The sequence below is a fragment of the Carassius carassius genome, chromosome 15, assembly GCF_963082965.1.
Source record: "Carassius carassius chromosome 15, fCarCar2.1, whole genome shotgun sequence".
Taxonomy (NCBI): Eukaryota; Metazoa; Chordata; class Actinopteri; order Cypriniformes; family Cyprinidae; genus Carassius; species Carassius carassius.
The window spans coordinates 10,848,572-10,865,149 of NC_081769.1; the positions used below are offsets into that span (position 1 = coordinate 10,848,572).

At 40.0% G+C, this 16,578-nt stretch overlaps 1 protein-coding gene across 5 annotated transcripts in view; it reads left to right on the plus strand.

Moving 5' to 3' along the window:
• Positions 1 to 16,578, plus strand: part of cobl (cordon-bleu WH2 repeat protein) — a 128,646-nt gene that overhangs the window by 107,506 nt on the left and 4,562 nt on the right. For all 5 annotated transcript variants that reach the window (XM_059567339.1, XM_059567341.1, XM_059567342.1 and 2 more), the window contains 2 exons: positions 10,689 to 10,959; positions 16,082 to 16,200. In XM_059567339.1, the coding sequence (XP_059423322.1) occupies positions 10,689 to 10,959; positions 16,082 to 16,200 (390 nt within the window). The remainder of the gene's footprint in view (positions 1 to 10,688; positions 10,960 to 16,081; positions 16,201 to 16,578) is intronic.

Sequence of the window (16,578 nt, forward strand, 5' to 3'; positions counted from 1 at the left end):
CGGTTCGCCCTGCTTCACCGGCCCCCCCTGCATCGCTTCCCGGTGGGCAGCGCCCGCTGTTTGCCGGCGCGTCGTCCGAGGAAGTCGATCTCAGGGCCGCGTCGGGGGAAGAGGACACGCGCTCTCTGCTAGCTTCGGGCAGTGAGGGCTGGGCGAGCTTCGAGGATCTCGCGCCTTCTGCTCAGAAGCCCAGCAGACGAGCTGACATCGAGAAGGAGCCAGGGCGAATGCTCGTGTTGGCCGCAATGAGTCTCGGCCGCGAGTGGTTTGCACCAGCGCCCCCGCTCTCGTTCCCGGCTGGATGGTATTTCCCTTTAGGATGAGCGTACTTCTCAAAGCCCGCCTCATTTCACACAGGGCCTGTGCCCATAAAAGCGACTCAAGTCGATCGCGCACACTGCATAGTAAGCGTGCCCACCCCTCAGTGCCCACAATTACTATGTCACACGTGTCATGTGGTTTCTGTAAAAAACAAAACCCGTGCACGCTCGTCCGGCCACGGCCGATGGTGCTATAAATGCAGTAACGATGCCCACTCCTCAGTGCCCATCTCCACATGTAAGCACAGCCCTGCACACAGGGCTCACGCACATAAGATCGACACAGATCGGTCGAGCGCGCCGCATAGTAAACGTGCCCACTCCCCAGTGCCCACATACACTATGTCACATACGGCGCGTGGCTTCTGTAAAAACGAGGCCCGTGCACGTACGCTCTGCACAGGCAGACAGCGAGTTGAAAGTGGTAAATGTGCACATATGCAGCCCACTGTTACTCGCAGACATATCGAGTCCCACGGGACCTGCTCAGCCTTCCCCCAGTCGGTTAAGCGCCGGGACGGGGTCGAGGAGGAGCGATCTGCCCGCTGTGATCAGCGCGCTCCCCGCCTCAAATGCGCAGCACACCCGAGTGCCGCCGTTGCCCGGTCAACAGAGCGCGCTTCGCATCCAGCCCTTAGCCATTCATGCAGATGCATGGTCAGCGCTTCCAGGGGTTTCGGATTGGGTGCTAGGCATTATAAAGAGAGGCTACTCGCTACAGTTTTTTTTTCGACGCCCTCCGCGCTTTTCAGTGCGCGTCGAAACTACGGTCAAAACAGAAGTAGCACACATACTTTGGGCCGAAATATCAAGACTGTTGAGCAAAGGGGCTGTAGAGCCTGTGTCTCAAGCTCAAAGCGAGGGGGGGGCTGTACAGCAGATACTTTCTGGTGCCCAAGAGAGACGGGGGTCTCAGGCCCATACTGGATCTAAGACAGCTGAACAAGGCATTGATGAAACGCAGTTTCAAAATGCTTACGACCAGGAAACTCCTCGCGCAGATTCGCAGAGGGGACTGGTTCATGTCAATAGATCTGAGGGACGCGTATTTTCAAATACAGATAGCGTCAAACCACAGGCGATATTTGAGATTCGCCTTCGATGGCCAGGCATACCAGTTTACAGTCCTCCGTGGCTCCTCGTACGTTTACGAGGTGCATGGATGCAGTTTTGCAGATGCGGTTTTGGAGGCCACGAAGGGTCCCCCTGCCGGTGTCAGGGGAGGATGGAGACTCGAGTCTTCTTTGCCCTGTCAGGGTTTTAAGAGCTTATGTGTCTCGCTCTGCTGCCTTTCGGCAGACGGAGCAGCTGTTTGTCTCGTTCGGTGGACGTTCCAAGGGAATGGCTGTTTCGAGACAGACTCTATCCAGAAGGACAGTTGACGCCATAGCGTTAGCTTACGCTTCCAGGGGCCTTCAGTGCCCGTTGGGCGTCAGAGCACACTCCACAAGAGGCGTCGCCTCGTCGTGGGCGTGGTCTACTGGGATCTCCTTGCAGGATATATGTATGGCGGCAGGTTGGGCCTCGCCGTCTACATTTATCAGGTTCTATAACCTGGAGGTCCCCGCCTTGCAAGCAAGGCTGTTGTCGGTATAGTCGAATCAGGGCCCAGAGGGGAATTCTGAGTTCACGAGTGCTATGCGCTGCCGACTGTTATATGGGCAGTATTGCGTATTGCTCTCTGTGAGTCCCTCAGGTGACTGTGCACTGTAAATCCTGGGCGTTGCTTCAGGTTTATTGGTGTGTGATCCCTGCGCGCACGGCGTCAGAACAAGCCAATGAGCTAACGAGCCGTCTCGCCTATGGCTGTGTACTGCTGCAAATGCGCTTTACAAAAATACAAAATTAAGGATAATTTTTTGCTTCAGTATTTCGTGAAAAGGGACTTTTCCCGTAGCGTCTTAGCTAAGACGCAGTACTCGTTCGCTCTTCTAGAGAGAACCGAGGTTACGTTTAGTAACCGAGTACGTTTTAACCATCACTTGTTAGAAAAACCAAGAGGAAGCCCATTGTATGAGATGTCCCAGGTGTCCTCCATCTCTTTCCCTTCTATTAAGGAGGACTCTCAAGATGCCTTATACAACTGCATACAGACCACCCCTCAGTGTAGGTCTCATAATTTCAACATCAACTTCAAAGCTCTCCAAATAATCCCTGCCCCTTTATATCTGGTATTACGTATTGAAGGGGTAGTTCTCCCCAAAATGAAAATTCTCTCATTTATTAATAATTCACCCTTGTGTCGTTCCAAATGCGCAAGACCTTTGTTCATCTTCAGAACACAAATTAAGATAACTTTGATGAATTCCTGGAGCTCTCTGACCCTCCCATAGACAGCAAGGATCCTTACACGATCAAGGCTCAGAAATGTAGCAAGGACATTGTTAAAATAATCCATGTGACATCAGTGGTTCAACCGTAAATTTTATAAAGCTACGAGAATACTTTTAGTGCATAAAGAAAACAAACTTGATTCAACAATTGGTGTCATTGGGAATATCAGTGCGCTCTCAGAATTCATCAAAAATATCTTAATTTGTGTTTTAAAGATGAGTGAAGGTCTTACAGGTTTGACATGACACAAGGGTGAGTAATTAATGACAGAATTTTAATTTTGAATTTTGAGCTGAGTTCTACTGACACACTTGTGGCTATCTATCTATCTATCTATCTATCTATCTATCTATCTATCTATCTATCTGTTGATCTATCTATCTGTATATCTATCTATCTATCTATCTATCTTTCTCTCACTCTCTCTCTCTCTGTCTGTGTCTTTCTGTCAAGCATTTATTATATCACTTTTGACAAAACTGACAAATCTGACACGTGGCTATACCTGTATAGCATGTAATAAAAAATCATATTAAATATTATTGTGTAGCCATTTGCTTTGTATTTTAAATAATATGCTTAGAATATCATATAGTGTAAACACGAAATACAATGCATTAACACATTCTAGAAATGTTTTAATATAAAATAGTGCCGATATTCTCCTGAATTTAACGGAAAAAATTGTGTAGCAGTTCATGTCAATTTGTTTTTTGTATTCAATGTTGACTAAAACCTGTTGTGTATGTGTAGCATTCCTTTAGCCAAGAACACACTCCAGCTAAAAATAATTGTCACTCCTACGGGATCCGATTTAGACAGGTCATTTTCAGGAGTGACAACCAAATTCATATCAAATCTGCATAATGTGCACAGACTTGATCTGAACTACTGGCTTTTAGTTAATCTCAGTGATATCTCAGCTCTTTTGTAAAAAATAAGTACTTGATAGCAAAATGAAATATTTCAAAATGTTTTTGAAATATGGGCAGACGTATATTGCTAAATATACCATATATCAAGCATATATCGTACTAAGACACTTCCATTTCTATAAGTTTTCTATTGAAATTTGTATGAATTGTGTTGAAAAGTTGTAATTTAGTCAATTTAATGTATTAAATAAATACATTACTTTTAAATCTAATACTGAATTTACACACTAGTTAAAATTTACATCAAGTACTTTGCATGTGCTTTAGTATGTTAGTCTTTAGAACACAAGATTATAAAACATCGGTTAAATGTACATTAAAGTAAAACTTTTAATTGGCATTATAACAAAGCACGCTTTTTAAAGTGCTGGGTCTGTTGCCGTGGTTTTGTAGTAATAGTCAGACAATAATTTCTCACTAAATAAGTTCATGTTGGTATCCATGTTTCTGTTTTATAGCAAGTTCAGAATGATGTGGTTACTACTTTTCCAGTCATTGCCATTTTTGGAGTAACTCAGAATGATAATTTAGCTGATTCACTCCTACATATAAATGTGGTTGTCACTCCTAAACCATGTACTAATCCAGGGTGCGATTTGCTGGGGGGGATGTGTGGGATTTCCCCCTTTCTGGTCAATGTATCTCTGCCTCTGCTTAATTATTTTTATCCCCGGTGAGGATAAATTTATCGCCCCCTCAAAGTGATCAGTGCTACTACACTAGTGGCAAGACAGATCACAAAACTTATCACGGATCCGTGGTTTGATTAAAGTCAATTTTATTTTAAAATGCGCTACTTGGCTGCCTCTGGATATAGCTGTCGTGCAGCCTCTCTGTATTCACCACTCTGCAGACTTGCTCAATGTCCCACCCACGGCGCTATCTGATTGGTTACACCTCACGAGTAATAGCCTATCAACACTTACGAGATGGATGAAGCTGGTCCGCTGGGCAGTGGAGTTGCCAACTTGACGACTTTGTCGCTAGATTTAATGACTTTTTTCTTCTGCTGTGTTCAGCGAGCACAGAGAGGAGCAGCACTTTGAGTAAAAAAAAAAAAAAAGATATTCTGTTGCTTTTAACTCTATTTTACAAGCAAGTATAGCCAACATCAGTCACAGCACAATCACTGACTTTATCGTATGTTTATTTGAATTCATTAGACAATGTCGTGAATAGGATTTTAGCGCAGATTAATGTTTGAGAGTTGGTTATGTAGTCTTAACGGACAGCATTTCAGTCATTATAATATTCATTCCATTGTCTGACAGAAACATTAAAATATAGTAATAAAAACAGTTTTATTGAGAATTTGGCTGAATTAAAATGCAGTATGTGAGCATAGGGAGGCAATACAATACGACGCACTTACGTCATAAATATGCTATTTAGCGCATGATGTCATCTAGCGACATTTAGCGACTTTTCAGGCGGGGTTTAGCTACTTTCCACTGAAAGAAGTTGGCAACACTGCAGTGGAGCTTTGTGTCGAAACCATGGTCGAAACAAAGGAAGGCAGCATATTCAGCATATTACTGAAGCGGGAATAAACATCACAATCTGATTATCTGTTTCTATGATGACAAGCAGAGTTAGTGTCCCAGTCACACCACTGAGAATGGCTGAAGTTACACATACAGTGTTTCACTCAATTGAGGCTAAAGCAAAGGTTTTTTGATTACTCACTCACTCTTGAGCGTCTGCCGCGAGTGATTTCAATGTTAAGTCGATGTAAAGGTCCTGTGGCGCGAATGAGGCTTTTAACGCGGCGTGGGTGCATCCAGTTCGCGCAAATGAGGGGAATTGACTAGCACAGATAATGCATATGTCTTTTCTATCATTTCATTGATTTAATTCTTGCGTATTTTTTCATTGTGCTTGATCACAGACAGTTCATATGTGTTGGAAAAGATAAGCTATTAGAGTAAAAATATTGCGTTAGGCTGCTTCATGGGTTAATAAGAAAAAAGATTTATTTTACAATTCCTGCAAATGCAGTGATGAAGTAGATGTTCTCATGATTTATTTTTATGAATTAAAATGTTTCAAAACATCACCCCCTCTGTTTTTTTCACAAATCGGGCACCCTGTACTAATCTATGAGTAAGGTTTTTTTTTTTTTTTTTTGTATATGTGTTTATATATGGAAGTGGATTGTGCACACATTTAAGGTTTGACTATTATCATTTTATAAAAGTAATACACCTCCCATGGCTTAATGTTTCAGTGGTTTTAAAACAATTACACACTAAATATTGCATTATAATCAAGCAATATTTGCTTTTCCCTCTCTCTTTTTCCTCTGCAGTCTATTGCTGTGCACCTGTCTCCCTGCGCTCTGGACGCCGGTGAACTGATGTCCATCCTTTCTCCACCTTTTCCTCCTTTTATTCACCTTCCTCTTCCTCTGATGGGTTTCTATTCACTTGCTTCTGTCTTCCACACTGTTCTCTTCCCCTATTCTTAGATTCCTAAAGCTTAAAGCAAGTAATTTCTATGTAAATATACACCGTATTCTATTGCATTTGATTAGCTTGAGAAGTCAGATGAAGGAACGGAATCGTACAGCATGGTCAGAGTTACGTAGGCATCAGTCCTGGAGCGCTGCTCTTTATTTACAATTTGTTTAACTGATGTTCGGAAATGGTTTGAAGGATATTAAAGCATGTGATGTATTGTTCACAAGTCAATGACAGTTTCCAAACCTCGTGCTCACAGGTTTTGTTTTAGGCTGTTGCATGCTGGTTTCTCCAGAAGATAAAAGTATGTGCTGTTTTGTTTAAGACATTACATATATCACCATGTTGATAATTGTATTTATAGGTAGGAAAACCACAGATTTATGAAGGGAAACAAGAACACAATCAAGAAAGAATGTCTTTGTTTACACTCAGCTTTTAATTTGCATGAATGGAGTGCTAAATGATGTTTTAATTAATGTTTTTTTTTCCCCGGAGAGCAAGCTATAACTTTGTTATTTGATTGTGTGCATTTTATGATTGTTTTTAAGGGTCTGTGTGACTTATTCTTATTAAATGATTTTGATTTTGATTTTGACTGTATACTTACAGTAGAGGTTGTTATCCCATTTCAGAAAGGATTATTTAGGAGGTATATAGCATTACATGATGCATGCTATGCATCATTTGTGAAAATTAATAGGGAGCTGCCTTAACAATAATTGAAGTAATTTCATATACAGTAAAAAAAAACTATGTATAGATATATCTCCAGGGAGTATGATAAATGACATACTGGTTGATGAAATTGCACTCTTTTTGTACTATGCAAAAGTCTTATGCCACTAGTACTTTCAACAACAACAACAAAAAAAATAGTTTTAAGTCAGTTATTTCTATGTTTTGCTGTAGTGTCAGAAGGAAATATCAGTTTACATTTCCAAACATTATTTCTGCCATTAAATTTAATAATCCAGTGAGATTTTTGTTTCCACAAGGAGTTTGACAGCAGCCAGTGCTCCACACAGAGATCTGATCTGATCATCATCCAATCTGTCTGGAAGAACATGAAGAAACAGAACAAACTGAGACAGTGTCTCAATCCAGAAAAACGGTTGCAATATCTCCAAAACGCTTCAAGAAACACGCTACCCCACAAGCTACAATACTGTGCAAAATTTTAGGCACTTGTGTAAAAATGCTGTAAAGTGAGGATGCTGTCAAAAATAATAAATAGATTTTATTAATTAACTTCTATTAACTTAACTAAATTAAATCAACATTTGGTGTGACCACACTATGTTTAAAAAAAGCTTTTGGTAGCTTTCCAGGTAGGTTTCTTGAAGTTCCGTGCTCAAACAATACATGCGTACTGTGCCCGAGTGTAACTGAACCGCACTCTTCCCCACCTCTTCCAACCGAGCCAGGGACAGCTAAATGAACCGTGGCATGGAACGATCACACTAGTCAAACGAACCAGGCTTTGGGGGGGTCAGACGCGCTCAGGCATGGTTAAGATTGCTTAGTGTGATACACCCTTATTCCGCACACATGAGTCTCTGCTCGCCCGATCCTGCACTCCCCCATCAAGTGTTGTCCCGCACTGCACTTTGCTGCATTGTGTCCCATGATTGTGCAGATCTGTACTCGGAAGGTGCCTGTTATAATGTTGTGATCGAGGTTATAAAATATTTTCTATAAAAACGTTAATGCCCTGGCAGTGGCAAATAGCTTTGGTTTTATATTTAGTTTGATTAAATTAATGTTAAAAGTTGAGATTTAAAATAAATATTTTAACTGCTACTATGTAAAAAGAATACTGCTGTAATAAGGCACCTTATTTGTTTAAAGTTTTTGCAAACCAAATGTTGTTACACTGTTGTTCATTTAGCAGTACTTTTAAATGAAAAAAGTGCACAATACAATACTTTTGAATTCAATATTTAATTTTGTGCATAACAATATATAGAATATAATCCCTTGGCTCAAAAATTAATATTCTTCAACCAAGTTGGTTCATTGGTATCATAGGTATTAATGAATCACTGCTTATTAGCCAATCAAAAAAAGTTGAACTCAATGCTCAATTGTAGATTTATATATATATATATATATATATTTTATACAATGTGGACTGTGCGAGTCCACACTGCTTGACATTACATAACTACAGTTTATAATAAGCCACTACTTACCACTATGTGCTATTAATTTCTTAGGAATTTTTAATAAAGTGCTACTTATGGCTCCTGTTGCAAGAATTAATCCAATGACAGATTGGAAAATAGCTGGAAATAGACCAAAGATTGAGTTCAGAGGAACACTACTATTGTGAAATGATTTGTCACCTGGGAAGATCTACTTGTGAGGTTTGCCACAAAGTAAGGTGTTTCGTTTCATTTTGCATGTTGGTCTGTTGATGAGGTCTTTGCATGGTTGTGTATGTAATCAAGATGTCAACACTATCAGACTGAGTTGTGTGGCTCTGATTTCAGGAACATGTCTAATTTTTAGATGTGACACTGTTTACTCATGACCCAAATGCCATGATGTGCCACTAATCGATAGTAAGTGTGTGCATGCATGCACATAAACTCTCTCTGTGGTTGTAGCTGGCATATACATGAGCTCTGCTGGGAAAGGGTTGGGAAACAGCTTGTGAGTCACAATGAATCCAGGAACAGGCCTTTCGTCAACTTAACTACCAAACCTGAACACACACATTCACTGACAACACACCAAGAGTTCATCCCAGGGTTCCTCAAGTAAATCCTCCTTCATCGCTTCTGTCTGATTTGAATAACCTGAAAAAGCCAGTTGCATTTATTGTAATAGCAGATAATTATGTGAGAGATGTTAGGGTTTAGAGAATGAGTGAGAAAGTCATGATGGAATACCAGAAAAAGAGAACAGTTTGAAGAATAGGCACAGGCAGTTTCACAAGAAAAAATGTGAGTTATGTTTGGCTTTAATTCATGACCTTCATTCCATATGATGTTATTAACCATCTCATTTGTTTAAATACAAAAAACACAAAAAATACAGATCAAATTTGTTTAGGCCTAAAAAGAACAGATCGATTTTGGCTTTGTGTTTGTCTTTAAAAAAAAAAAATTGGTGCTTAGTGGTTCTAAACTGTTTTCCCCTAGATTTTAGGGCCTTTCACACCACATTAGTTCCAAAACTAAATGTACTGTACAGTCCTTAAGTACTAGTACGATTTTGCGTGAAATAATTATCAGTACCATTTAAAGGGTTGGATTCACACCAACCTTGTGTACTAGCATGTGACGTAAGCCGGTCGACAGTGATGTCATTTGTGGGCGGAGTTCAACAACATTAACAAAGAAGAATAACGTTAACAAAAGGAGGATGGAGGACGCTGTGATCAGAGCTGTGTTTTTGTTGTGTCTCGCGAGTTTCACAATAATGGACATGGAATGTCGACGTATACAAAAAGTGATTTAAAATATGGAAATTAGGATTAAGAATGTCAAACGAAAACTGGCAGTTCTTCATTTGCTACAAGTACCTGGACTTCAGCATCCATATATTTATCTCTGTTCATCATACTTGCGAAATAAGTAGACACAATGTTTACACTATGTTAAACTGTATTTTAAAACACGGTGGGTGAGGGCATTTTTGAATTCATCTGGTCGATCAATGTCTACTTACATCACGGTTAGTACCAGTTGTGCTGGTAAGACCTTGCTCCGGAGTAGGAACTTATTTGGTTCTCAAAAACGGCAGTCCGTTACTAAAATTGCACCTAGTTCCTGTGGTGCGAAAATGCCGAAAAGTGGGTAGTTCCACAATTAGTTCTGGTACTATGAAAAGGTTCCTGCGGTGCTAAAGGCCCTTTGAGATCTTTCAAGGACGTTTTTTAATTCTCCCTGGGCTCTTAAGTGAGGTTTTTAAGAGTTATTTGCAATCATTTCTTAAAACCATAGCATACTGTGCAACATCAGCTGTGTTTTTTCTTAGGCTATACGAAACATATTGTTGCCATTACTTGGGTCCCAATTGTCCTATTGAAAGCTTGTAGGAGCATTTAATTGGCTGAGTTTGCCTTGTAACGAGAAACCTTTCACAATCCTTAAAATCTATTTCTGGGGTCCATAACCATAGGGTTTTTTTTTTTCTTTCTTTCTTTTCTTTTCTTTTCTTTTCTTTTTATAAGTAACAAATCAAATGGTGGACTGGAGCATGATTGCAATCATTTTGATAATCAGTAGTGATTGATTATTCTAATCTATTGTGTGTGTCTGTAGATTTGTCATCTTTTTCCTTTTATCCTTTTCTTCCCACATGCTTGCTTTAACAGTGTGCATACAGGCACATATTGCACTAATTCTGTTATGTTGGTTCTGGTTAATTGATGAAGCATGTTATGTAATCGACCAAATCTAAAATGCTGACCCATTATAGCAGGGTTCCTCAAATCTGGCTATGGATGGCCACTGCCCTGCAGAGTTTACCTCAAACCATGATCAAACTCACCTGCCTTTAAATTTCTAGTATCTCTGAATTGATTAGCTTGCTTAATTCTGCAGGAAAAAGCCCCTCAAGTACTATATTTTGTATTTATTCTGCATTTTATGGCATTAATAACATTGACATTTTATCCCTATTTTCAGCCTGGCTGCATTCAGCACATGATTCTCTGTCAGAGAAGATGGCAGAGCAGGAAGTTGAAACCGCATCTGTCGCCAGCAATGAGAGTTTTGCAGACCAGGGCTACGCAGCATCAGAGGGCATGGCTGAGGAGTCCGTCCCAGTCTCTCCCAAAAAGATGCAATCTGTGTCACCCATGTCTTTAAACAGTAGCTCAGCTCTGCCTGGTAACCAGTCCGAAGACTCGTCCAGTGACAGTGATGAGGGTTGTGCAACCTGGGGCTCCAGACAAAGGTATGCAAATGTACACATGTTTACTCTAACTATAAAGCACCACAACAAACAAAAGTCTCTGGATAGGCCTGGTCTCACTAACATGAAAGTTCAACACAAACATTTGGTCTGATTTAGAATTTTCACACTTCTCTGATCTACCCCACATTGTTTGATCTCAATAAGATCAATATGTTTATTAGACTTTTATTAGTCCACTGGACATGAATCAAAAACACTGCATGTATGTGCATGTATTTAAAGTATTTAATTAATGGAAGGGGTTTGTGCCATATGCAAAGAGCGTTCAGAGGGCCAGTCCATAAAAAAGTAAAAAATCGTGCATTACCGTTTGCATTTTCGTTTAAGCGAACGCACAGTGTCTGCCAAATTTAAAATGGAAATGCAAAGTCCGTTTGCAATTTTGTTTCCCATATCTTACGAGCTATGAGCCTGTCATATTTAAATAGCAATATTAATTACCACATTTGCCTTTTCACTCTCTCTGCACTGTGCATGTAAACTGCCAAAACTCAAATGGAATCGCAATTCCTTTTGCATTTGAATTTCCAACGTCTACACAGAAACCTGTCAATCAAGTGACAGATTTAGAATTTTCACTCATTAGATTGCACTTTGGCCACTTTAGTATACCAAGTTTACCACAAATTTGTGTATCTGATCTCTCTCTGTCAGGGTGCGCTGAAACACTTGATGACCCCACTCACAGGTGGTAGAGTCCATATTGCAGCGGTCATGAAATGAAGAATGAGGAGGCATTGGATGTGAATTTACTTGCCTCTGAGAAGTAAACCAACTGTCCCCTCTGGCTCCATTGGAGCTGGACACCATGGTACAGACATGGCAGAGGCTTCATCTGTATGTCTTTATTCAGATAGCTAAGCTCACGGGTATTCTAGCGAGGATTTGCCAAGACTGAGCCTACCTATTATTAGTGGCTCCATTCTAGCCAGCCTGAGTCTGTTTCTCAGATTTAGTGACTCTCCTGGACAGCACTTTTTGGGAGATTGTGGTCCAGAGAGACTTTTCAGTCACAAGTGCTGGGGTCAATCTGAAAGCCTGCCAGAGATCTGGAAGCATCAAGTCTGGTCCCTGAGGAGAACCAGCTTATAGATTCCAGTCCCTCAACTGAGGTTGTTGAGATAGTTCTGAGTTCCAGAACTCCGTCCCCAAGGAAAATGTATCCGCTAAAATGGAAGATCTTCGTGTCATGGTGTGAACAGTACAGTACATTACTGTTCCTCCAGGAGGCCCTCTCAGCTAGGTTATCCATGCTATACTCAAAGTACATGTGGCTGCTATTTCTGCTAACCACTAATCTATTGACAGAGATGCTGTGGGTATTTACTACTTGGAAGATGTTAAACGGCTGAGGGCTATCTTATGCTGTGTTCACACCAAACGCGAATAGAGCATCTGGCGCGAATGATTTCCATGTTAAGTCAATGCAAAGGCATGTTTACGCGCGTCTGGAAGTCTCGCGGCACGAATGAGGCGTTTAGCGTGGCGCGGAAGACGCGCTAATTCATGTCCAGTCCAAGACACGCTAATTCATGTCCAGCTAATTCATGTCCTTTGCTCCTTTAAATAGGGAAAACATGGAAAGGTTTGGTAGCTTGTAAATTCATCCCTGTTTGGATCCTAAGAAATTAATGGTGCTAAGCTAAACACTAGCGTAGTGGCGCTGCGCTCTACAGCGATTAAGTGCACGCACTGAGACGGGAGAGGTATGTATCAACAGATCTAAGTTGAGGGAAGAACCTAGTGCAGTCTGGAAAAACAGTGGTATTTTCCTTTAAAAGAGTAGGAGATCTGCAGACCCTGTCAGTAGCCTTCTCTTGTGTAGACTTTGCTTCTGGAATGGACAAAGTTATTTTGCACCCCAGACTGGACCACATTGCTTAGGTATCTTTTGAGACCAACCAGCTGCTCATCCTGCAGTCATAATTTCTTTCGCCTCATGAATCTCCAGAGCAAGAAATGCTCCACATTTTATGCCCAGTCCCTGCCCTTTATGATCTTTATGTCCACTGCTGAACTAGATGTTACTATAGCATCAATGTCATGACAAAGCATTGAGCTCAGTTAGAAAGAAAATATGCAACATGGCCTCTCCTCAGTTGTTGCATGTTCACAGGGGGAGGGTTTATGTAAATTTTAGGGTTTTTTTAGTCACAAATTTGTTTGTGAAAATGTTACAATTTTAGATATTTTACATTTAAACAACATCAGTCGTTTAATATTTACTACATTAAGTAAACACTTCTCTGATCTACCCCACATTGTTTGATCTCAATAAGATCAATATGTTTATTAGACTTTTATTAGTCCACTGGACATGAATCAAAAACACTGCATGTATGTGCATGTATTTAAAGTATTTAATTAATGGAAGGGGTTTGTGCCATATGCAAAGAGCGTTCAGAGGGCCAGTCCATAAAAAAGTAAAAAATCGTGCATTACCGTTTGCATTTTCGTTTAAGCGAACGCACAGTGTCTGCCAAATTTAAAATGGAAATGCAAAGTCCGTTTGCAATTTTGTTTCCCATATCTTACGAGCTATGAGCCTGTCATATTTAAATAGCAATATTAATTACCACATTTGCCTTTTCACTCTCTCTGCACTGTGCATGTAAACTGCCAAAACTCAAATGGAATCGCAATTCCTTTTGCATTTGAATTTCCAACGTCTACACAGAAACCTGTCAATCAAGTGACAGGGGTGGGGCCATTTTATTGGGCATGTTTGCATTGGGAAGTGACGTCACTCACAGTCGACAGTAATAAATAATTATGAACTAATTAGTGTGCACTTTGTCATCTAAATACTTAATAACCAATAAGGTTAAGGATGTGTCTTACAAATTACTTCATCTTTTCTATCCTGTGAAGCTTTACTTAAAAAAGATGTTTCCTAATATTGACACTTTATGTTCTTTTTGTGGTGCTGAACACAAATCCATTTTTCATCTCTTCTGGGAATGCACATATACAAGTCTGTTCTGGAAGAATTTTTGTATCTTCGATCATACTAAAATGTACCATGTTTTTACTATGGTAAATATGAGTTAACGATAGTGTTTATAATTAAACCACAGTAGCCACAAATGTACAGTTGTCTGAGACGTTATGAAATGTTCTTTAACATCATGAACCAAAAAATGTAGTCAGTATTCTGCTATGGTTTATTTTCATAATAGGTAAACACAGGTCACAAGTTAACATGGTCACATTTCCTTGATTCAGCAGCTGCATGAAGTGAAGCCGAGTGTCCTGTCTTGAATCTAGAGATCTGGAGTTGATTCGGTGTAGATCGGTAGCTCGGTGGTTCGTGACTGTCGTCTCGCGGCGTGCCGTCTTTTAGCGCGTGTTCGAAACCTGCGCCAACACATACATACTTTATTTTAATTTTTTTCTTTATCCTACTTACTTCAACCACGAAACGGGCGATCATACTAATAACTTGTAATCTTTACAAGAATATCTGAATCATGCAATGAGCAAGTCTGCATTTATTAAACACTTAATATCGCGTCAGTTTGTGCTTTCAGAAACGCTGAATCTGCTGCCGTCATTCCAGCACATCTGCAGCGGAGACCTGAACCAGGAAGTTGGTCACCAGATAACACGGTAACCAGTTAAACCATAACACCGGGGAGATTCAGCAAATAGACTGGTGACGTAGGTCTGCACGCGTTTCTCAATACAAAGTACGCTGATTTCGGACTTGCATCCTCAGTAGTTCAGACTTTATGCATTTGACTCGGGAGTGTGATGTCTGCGAGGACGCAGGTCCGGTAATTCTGCAAACAGCAGCGTACTTGATAACATTTCAGCTCGCCTTGACTACTGCAATTTTCCTCACTGTATATTTACAATAAAATGAAAAAGTACATGAAATACCACTGCCTCCTTTCATTTTTCATTTAAATATAATAATAGCAGCAGAAATGTACTTAGTTCAGGGAAATGTGTACCGTATTTTCCGGACTATAAGTCGCACTTTTTTTCATAGTTTGACTGGTCCTGCGACTTATAGTCAGGTGCGACTTATTTATCAAAATTAATTTGACATGAACCGAGAGAAATGAACCATGAGAAAACAATCCCATCTACAGCCGTGAGAGAGCGCTCTATACTGCCAGAGATGCTGCTCAGTGCTCCTGTAGCCTACACTGAGCAGCATAGAGCGCCCTCTCGTGGCTGTAGACGGTAAAGTTTTCTCTTGGTACTTGGTTCTAAATGAATGCGACTTATAGTCTAGTGCGACTTATATATGTTTTTTATCCTCATCATGACGTATTTTGGGACTGATGCGACTTATACTCAGGTGCGACTTATAGTACGAAAAATACGGTATATATATAGTCATTACAAAGGAAACTAAATATTATATCAATTGCCTCTTTTATTACCGTCGACTGTGAGTGACGTCACTTCCCAATGCAAACACGCCCAATAAAATGTCCCCACCCCTGTGACTTGTTAGACAGGTTTCCGTGTATGATGTTGGAAATTCAAATGCAAAAGGAATTGCGATTCCGTTTGAGTTTTGGCAGTTTATATGCACAGTGCAGAGAGAGTGAAAAGGCAAATGAGGTAATTAATATTGCTATTTAAATATGACAGGCTCATTGCTCGTAAATTGGGGAAAACATATTTGCTAACGGACTTTGCAGTTACATTTTAAATTTGGCAGACATTGTGCGTTCGCTTAAACGAAAATGCAAATGTTAATGCGCGATTTGCATTTGCGTTTTGATTATGTCACATTTTATGCGTCCACAAATTGAAAACGCAATTTGCAATTCCTTTTGAATAATGTCCAGAATATCATTCCATAGTAATGTCATGCAAACATAACATTTTTATTTGTTATTTTTCTCAATTTGATATTGGACGCTGACTTTCATCTTGAATGTGAGACTGTATTTCTACACTGATGGCACACATAAATTATAGTATAAAAATTAGACAACAATGCTATTTATGTTATTCTTATGTTGTAGTTTTACTGTGAGAATAATTATATACTAGGGACAGCTTTACTAAAGTTGGTCACTTTCTTTTACTTGCTTGTTACAAATACACAACCAACTGTGATGATTTATTGATTTCTCAGTAGCGGAAATATTCAGCGAGGGCATCAGTCAATCAAGAGACAAAATGGATATGAAGAAGATCCAGAGATTGCTGCTCAGATTCGGCTTACTCTAGCCGATCTAGATGCAAATCTGGCAGGTAAATTACTCTTAGATTAAGGTGTTGATGAAGTTTTAACTAAGTTCACTTAGCTATGCTTTCTCATGAATACTTTTAATGGTCATGATAACTTTAGTTCTCACCACAGTTAAATTTTTTTTACTAAAGTGGTTAAGGTAAACTGTGGAGCGGAGATAGACAAGTGGAGACTGACAACACAATAGCATCTTCTGATTTGGACCGTACTATTTCACTCTCATTGAGTAAAAAGCATCAAAGGTTCCCATAAATGTACGTTATAATTCAGCAAGAAATGCAAGAAAATTATTATTATTTTTATTTTTTTAAATGGATTTGTTAGCTCACTGTAGATTACACTAATAGACACGTTCTGTGATGTATATAAGTCACGTGTCC